The 7,595-nt window shown below is 51.0% G+C and overlaps 1 protein-coding gene across 1 annotated transcript; it reads right to left on the reverse strand.

Moving 5' to 3' along the window:
* Positions 1 to 1,309: 1,309 nt before the first annotated feature.
* APOA5 (apolipoprotein A-V) lies at positions 1,310 to 3,307 on the reverse strand. The gene is made up of 3 exons (XM_008591955.1): positions 3,229 to 3,307; positions 3,004 to 3,115; positions 1,310 to 2,464 (listed from the first exon to the last, which is right to left on the reverse strand). The coding sequence occupies exons 1-3, from the start codon at positions 3,275 to 3,277 to the stop codon at positions 1,516 to 1,518; spliced, it is 1,110 nt and encodes a 369-aa protein (XP_008590177.1). The 5' UTR covers positions 3,278 to 3,307; the 3' UTR covers positions 1,310 to 1,515.
* Positions 3,308 to 7,595: the final 4,288 nt, after the last annotated feature.

Here is a 7,595-nt window from a genome sequence, read left to right on the forward strand (position 1 = left end):
CTTTAAAAAAAAAAAAAAAAAAAAAAACACCTCTGTTTTTGGTAAACTTTTCTTTCTAGCACTTCCTCACTCTGTGCTGGGGCCACAACCTAGTTCTATTGCTGAAAGTGGCTAAAATCCAAGGTGTCAGGAAACACCAGCCTGCAGGCATGATGAGCCCAGATCCTGTGAGGTCTGTGCTGGGAGGGGCGGGAGAGCACTGAGAGCCCTCTGCAGGGTGCGCTGAGCTGAGAGGAAAGCCTGCTGTTTACCCTTCCCACTTCCCCACCTCACCCCCAGTTTCACAGTTCCCAGGGGATCTATGAGGAGCTTGGTGCCTCTGAGTAACTGTGTATATGAAGGGAAAAGGTTAAGAGTTTGGGGGTCCCAAGAAGACAGTCAGTCATAAAAGGAGTCCAGTCAAAGCCTGGAACAGTGGGAACAAAGGAGACAGGCCATCTCTGGAGTCTCAGGTCCACCAGGGCCACAGCTCCTCCAGTAACAGCCTGCATTCCATGCACATCATCTTGTGGTAAGCAGGCTGTTAAACAATGCAGGTGCACAGGAGGGGTCCCTAACCCAGGGCCTCCAAGGTGTGACAGACAGCTGTTGTCTAGCCAGGAACCCTGAGGCAGAGCCCAGCCAGAGCTAGGCCCCTCTGACAGACGTGGACTGGGAGGGGGTCAAGAAAGAGCAGCAAGGGATTGGAGTGGGTAATAAGTGTGCTTTGGGAACAGTAGTGAGGTCACTGCTTTCAGACATGGTCCAAAGTTGAGTCACACCAGGCAAACCAGCTTCGATCATAAGCATCTATTTCATTTGAGCCAGAAGTCTAGACTTTGACCTGGAAGTCAGGAGGGAGGGGCTGGTGATGGGGAGGGCGCACACTATATGCCCCAGAGGGTTTTAGAAGCCCTCACAGTTTGGAGGGCTTGGTCCCTTATTTAGGTGCAGAGATATGTAAGAAAATATGGGCTCTGCTCCCTCCCATCACAGCCCCCACTATTCACACCCACCATAAACCCGCACCATCACATGCTCTCCCCATCATATTTTCGTCCTTTCTCCCTTCTATTCCAGCAATAGAAGCTGTCATGGCTGCCCTGGGGAGACAAGAGTTCATCTCTGTGGACCAGCTGTAGCAATAGCCACCTGGCAGCCAGAAGTGACCAAAGCCGAACTCTGGGATGTAGTGGCTCAGGCTTCCAGCACCATGGCAAACAAGCTTGCAGATAATTATGAGCGCACAATTGTCTCTCTGCCTCCCCACACCCTCCACCTCAGAATAGAGCAATTCATGAGGATTCCCAAATTAGCACGGGAAGCTGAATTTGCAAAGCCTGGTGAGTGTAATGCGTCTGGATGGGGGAGTCGCGGGAGGCTGGATAGCAGCCCCTTAGATAGCCTCACCTATCGTGTGCAGAACCTTCCACCCTCCGCCCAAAAGGCCACCTTCAAGGACTGAGCCATGCTAGAGGTTCAGGTCCAGGACTTCCCAAACAAGGAGCTGGGGAGTGGGCCTAGGCAAGTAGACCCTCAGGGCTCCCCCAGGTGACCATGGCCCTGATCATGAAGGCTGTAGGTGATGTCTTCCCATAGGTCGTCGAGACGGGCCTGCAGCTTGCTCAGGGCCTTGCCACTGTCCATTTGTCGGAACTCGTGCGCAAAGGCGCCGGGGCCTGGCGGGGGTGGCGCCAGCTGCAACTGGACCTCCTCAGTCTCCTGGTCGATGGCACGTGTGAAGGCTGCAATCTGCAGGAAGGTGTCACGGCGGAAAGCCTGGAGTCGCTGGCGCACCTCCTCGGAGAGCACCTGCGGATCGGGGCCGGCCCCCTCGGCCCCATCCGCGCTGGTGCTGACAAAGGTGCTGAGCCCTTCGCGCAGCTGGTCCAGGTTCTGCTGGATGCGCGCGTGCAAGGCCTTGGCCTTGAGCGTGAGTTTGCGCGAGAGCACCTGCACGCAGCGGCTGAGGCGCGAAGGACTGGCGGCAGCATGCGGAGCCACCTTGCGGTGCAGCTCCTGCACGTGGCGTCCGATGCCCGTCACCAGGCGCTCGGCGTAGGGGTGGAAGAGCTCCTTGATGCGGCGGGTGTGGTGCGCCACGCGGCTCTGCAGTTCCTGCAGCAGGCCCCGAGCCTCCTCCACGCCCCCCAGCAGCTGGGCCTTGGTGTCTTCTCCAACCACGCGCAACTGCTCCTGCAGCTCCTGGGCGCGCTGGGCCACCTGCCCCATCAGCTCCATCGTGTAGGGCTTCAGCCGCCGCCGCAACTCCTCCATGTTCCAGCCCACGAGCTCGTGCACCTCTGCCATGAAGGGCTCCAGGCGTGCCCTCACCTCCGCCAGCTCCCCTTGCAGCTGCTGCCGCAGGCCCACCGGGTCCTGTGGGAGCCGAAGAGGCTCCCTCCCCTGCCCACTCAGAGGGCCCAACTTTTCCAGGAACTTGTCCATATTATTGAGGTCTTGCTCAAGGCTGTCTTTCAGGCTCCTAGGGAAGGGGACAGACATCCAGCCCATCAGACTGCGCTCATCATCTCCTTTGCCCCAGAGACATCGCCCACTGATTCTCTGGGGAAACCGAGGATGTAGGGCGTTGATCCTAGAGCCGGGGGCTCTACTACTAACCCCACCACCACCACCACCAACTGCAGCTCCTCACACACAAAGCACAAACACATCGCACGTGCCAATTCAGACCTACAACACTGTCCAAGGAGGCACAAATGCACCAAGACTCTCACACCATCCTTTCATTCTGGGGACCGCCAAGGGAGTCGTCTGTGGCTGACTCAAGGTCGGTCCCACGCCTCAGTGGGCAAGAGGGCAGCAGCTGTCGTGAGGACAAGGCAAGAGCTGCAGGCAGAGGGCGCTAAAGAGCCCAGCACGGCCGGGGTAGACGGCAGAGCGAGCCCCGCTGGGTTTCTGTCCCAGAGGGGACCGCGGAAGTTGAGGAATGAGAGGCAGCGCATCATCCCATGGCCCGGCCGCCTCCTCGTTTCGCCCGCACCCCTTGCCCTGGCCACTCACGCGGGCTCCTGCGCCACCTTCTGCTGCTGGACCTGCTCCACCCTGCCTTTGTCCCCGCTGCTCTGGCTGAAGTGGTCCCAGAAGACTTTCCGAGCCTGGGTGGCTGGAAACGCTGCGGAGAGGGATGGAGTGGTTAAGGGCTAGGTTCTCCTCCCCCGAGGTGGACAGACCCCTCAGTCCAGCCTCCACCCACACCCCACACTGAAGTCAGGGCTGGAGACCCACCTGAGAGGAGGGCCACAGCCCAGGTGAGAATCGCAGCCGTGCTTGCCATTATCGATTCTGAGATGGAAGGTAAACGGAGCCCTGGTTAGGGTGAAGAAGCAAAGGGAGGGACACCTCCCAGGGGACCCCAAATCCTTTTAACCCTTCCTTGGGGTGTAGGAAGCACAGAGATGTTGGGGCTTAAGATGGCTGCCTTAGGTGAGTCAGGGAGGCTGGGAAGGAAGGGGTGTCTTCCTCTGACGTCGTGGGAGGCTGCTCCTTTCTCACCTTAGGCATACAGTAGGGAGAGTGGAGCTCTAACCACTTTGCAAAAGTTTCCTCACCATCATCTTCCCCAGCCCTCAGCCCCCAGATCCCAGGAGCAGCTAGCTCCCTAGGCCACCTCTGCCACCACTCCCTTGACCACCTATCTAGGAGCAGCCCATTTCATAGACAGGAAAACTGAGGCATACCAAGGGGGAAGAAGCAACTCTGCCAAAGGATCTTAGTTCCCACCCCCAGCTCTCTCCTGAGACCTCCCTCAATCCCCTCCCTTATGACTTCGACCCCCATCTCTCTGTCCCGGCTGCTCACCTGCTCAGTTTTGGGCACAGAGAGCAGACATTCCGCTTTATACTCCAGGGGCCTGGACCTCTGGCAACAATTGCTCTGAGTAAATACCACGTGGAGGTTCAAAGAAGGCTGACCTCAGCTGCCTCCCAGCACTTACCTCCTGCCCCCTTCCTGGCACCCAGAGGGTTAACGAGTGCCCTGGTATCAGAGGGCTGTCCCAGTAGAGAAATGCTTCCTGAAAAGCTTTACTGGGAGTGAAGCTGAACTCCTCACCCAGTTCTCCCCAAAACCTATGACCTTCAACCTGCCCGCTGACCTGCTGGCTGGCCTGCCAGTAGAGATGAGCCTGTTTATCTGCTGAGGACCCTGCTCTTACTCAATTACCTGAAGGCATGTGCCCCAGCCAGCCAGATAAGGATAGTATCCAGCCACCAGCCAGACCTGAGAAGACCTTGGCATCTCCACCACAGGCTACTCAGGCAGCCTGGGGAGAGCCGGCATTTACAAGGTTAAAGACCCTCTCGCCTCCTGCTTTATGAAACAATCCCAGAACAAGCACTGGAAGCCAGGCAGGATGATGAGAGGTAAGAGACACCTGGGCCAGGGACTCTGGAATTGGAGCAAGATAAGGATTCTCCTCCCCAACACCCCCCAAAGGCTGAACTCCACCTACAGGCCCTCTGAGGAGGAATATTAGTTTGTTTTCAGTTGCTTATAACAGAATACCTGAAACTGGATAATGTATAAAGAAAATGTTACAGTTTTGCAGGCTGGGAAGTCCATGGTCCAGGGAACACATCAGGTGAAGGATTTCGTTTTGGTGAGAGCTCCCTACGGGGTCCCATGGTGATGCAGGCAATCGCATGGCGAGAATGTCAAGAGCTCTTTTGTGTGCTCTCCTTTTAAAGCCACCAGTCCATGCCCATGACAACTCACTAAACCATTAACCCATTACTCCACAAATGGATTAATCCATTCATGAGGGCACAATCCTCATGATCCAATCACGTTTCAAAGGCCCCACCTTTCAAATATGTAATAGGATTTCCCACCCTCTTAACACTGTTACAATGAGGGTCAAGTTTCCAATACAGGAAATTTTGTGGGACACATTTGACCTATGGCAGGAGGAGAACTTTAGAGTCCCAATTTTTCTCCAGTGACATGCCCATTCCGTATACTTATACACACACATTGATAAACTCCTGATTCCTGCTCCTAAATGTATCTCGAATCAATTCCCTTTCCTCTATTTCCACCACTGTCACAGCCCCAGTTGTCTCTCACCTTGATTGCATTCATAACCTCCAACAGGTCTCTCTGCCACAGTCCTGCCCGTTCGATCCATCCTCTATTGTGGCTCATCCCAACACATTAGCAGTCTCATCTCCTGCCACACAGAACCTTGGCATTCCCTGAGCACATAACCTCTTCCAGGACCCTGAACCTCTGAACATGCTATTCCCTCTGCTTGAAATAGTCTATCCCCTGGTGAATGTATATATTTTTTTCCAGATTTAGTTTGTATTAGTTAGGATAAGGAAGTGACCAAAAAAAAAGAGAAAGTTGAACATGCTATTCCCTCTGCTTGAAATAGTCTATCCCCTGGTGAATGTATATTTTTTTTTCCAGATTTAGTTTGTATTAGTTAGGATAAGGAAGTGACCAAAAAAAAAGAGAAAGAGACTATCTTAAATAAAATAGAATTGTATTTCCCTCTTATGTAAATATAGACCAACCAGGGCTCCTTCTGTCTTGTTGTTCTATCATCCTCAACATCATGTCCAAGTTTCAGCTGCTCCAGCTCCAGCCATCAAGTCCATCTCCCAGCCAGCAGGAAGCAGGAAAAGGAAAAGGGCATATTTTCTCCCTTTAAATACATATCCCAGACCTTGCTCTTACCACTTCTACTGATGTCCCACTGGTCCAAACATAGTCACATGGCTACACCTAGCTGAAAAGGAATGAAGACTTTATTCTGGGTGGCCGCCTGCCCAGCTGAAAAGGGCTGTATTACTCTGGAAGAAGAGAAGAGTGGATTTAGGAGGACAATAGTAGTCCTTCTGCACAGCTCTGATATCTTTCTGAATGCCCTCTCCTACCACATTAATCACATAACACTTTGTATATTCCTTTGTTATAGCACTTACTATCTTGCAGTGCAATGACTTGCTGACATGTCTGAGAGCTCTTTGAGTGCAGGGCTTTGTCTAATTCATCTCTGTGTTCTCCACTTTATTTGGCACAGCACCTAACATATGGAAAGTTGAGCAATCAAATTCATCCATTCAGTGGATTAAGGAAGTGAAGGTTGGGAAGGTTAAGTGACTGCTCTACAGCAGTCCAGAATCCCATGTTCCTTCTGTCCTGAGGCCCTCCCATCCCTGTGTGTTGCCTTTGTCCACATAATCCAAGATAGCTTACCACATGTCCACATCCAGCCACTAGAGAGGGAAGGAGCAGGAGGGGCAAGGGAGGATACTCTCCTTTTAAGAGCAAAATCCTAACTTCTTCTCCCATCACATTGGTCAGAACTAGTCACACTAACTGTAAGGGAGGCTGGGAAATGTCATCTTTATTTTTAATGGTCATGAGCCAAGTGCCCAGTGCACAGTTAAAAGTCAGGGATTCTAAAAATAAATAAATAAATAAAAGTCAGGGATTCTAACCCTCATACACTGCTGGTGGGAATGTAAAATGGTACAGTTGATTTGGAAAACAGTTTGGCAGTTCTTAAATGGTTAAACATGGAGTTACCCTATGACCCAGCAATTCCACTCCCAGGAATAAAACCAAGAGAAATGAAAACATACATCCACACAAAAACTTGTACATGAATGTTCACAGCAACATTTATTAATAATAGTCAAAAACATGGAAACAACCTAATGTCAACCAACTGATTAATGGATAAACAATATGTAGCATACCCATATAATGGAACGTTATTTGGCAATAAAAAGGAATGAAGTACTGAAAAATGCTACAACCCAGATGAACCTTGAAAACATTATACTAAGTAAAAGAAGCTACTAACAAAAAAAACACATAATGTGTGATTCAGTTTACATGAAAGGTCCAGAGAAGACAAATCTACAGAAACAGAAAGTAGATTAGTGGTTGCCTAGGGCTGAAGTGGAGGGTGGGGTGGGGAGAAATGGGGTGTGCTAATGGGTGTGGGGTTTCTTTCTGAGATGATAAAAAGTTCTAAATTTAGATCATGTTGATAGATGTGCAAATCTGTGAAATACTAAAAACCATTGAATTGTAGTGAATTGTATGCTATGTGAATTATATCTCCATAAAGATACTTTTTAAATAATGGGTTCTATAACTGAGAAAGAATAGGCGGGGTGGACTTCAGCTTCTGCCACACCAAGGAAGCAAAGCTTTCAAGAGTAAAGAATTAATGGCTTCCCACCATGGCAGATTGAGCTGAGCTGAGGTCATGTTTTCAATTCTTTTCTATCTCTACCCTTAAAAGGAGCATTTCTGGCCACTTTATACCCATTGGGATGGCTATTATTTAAAAAAAAATTTTTTTTAACAGAAAATAACAAGTGTTGGAGAGGATGTGAAGAAACTGGAACCCTCGTTCACTGCCGGTGGGAATAAATTTTTTTAACAGGAAATAACAAGTGTTGGAGAGGATGTGAAGAAACTGGAACCCTCGTTCACTGCCGGTGGGAATGTGAAGTGGTGCAGCTGCTGTGGAAAACAGTGTGGTGGTTTCTCAAAAAATTAAATGTGGGGTCGGCCCGGTGGCGCACTGCTACAGTGTGCCACTTGGGAGCGCGGCGGCGCTCCCGCCGAGG

Source organism: Galeopterus variegatus, unplaced genomic scaffold, assembly GCF_000696425.1.
Source record: "Galeopterus variegatus unplaced genomic scaffold, G_variegatus-3.0.2 Scaffold7426, whole genome shotgun sequence".
Lineage (NCBI taxonomy): Eukaryota > Metazoa > Chordata > Mammalia > Dermoptera > Cynocephalidae > Galeopterus > Galeopterus variegatus.

Bases quoted from the DNA above. Each gene is read 5' to 3' on its own strand.
- APOA5 (XM_008591955.1), bottom strand. From the start codon at position 3,277: ATGGCAAGCACGGCTGCGATTCTCACCTGGGCTGTGGCCCTCCTCTCA. The intron at 3,116-3,228 runs GTGGGTCTCCAG...CCCTCTCCGCAG, and splicing joins GGCTGTGGCCCTCCTCTCAG to CGTTTCCAGCCACCCAGGCT. The intron at 2,465-3,003 runs GTGAGTGGCCAG...CCCCTTCCCTAG, and splicing joins AAGGTGGCGCAGGAGCCCGC to GAGCCTGAAAGACAGCCTTG.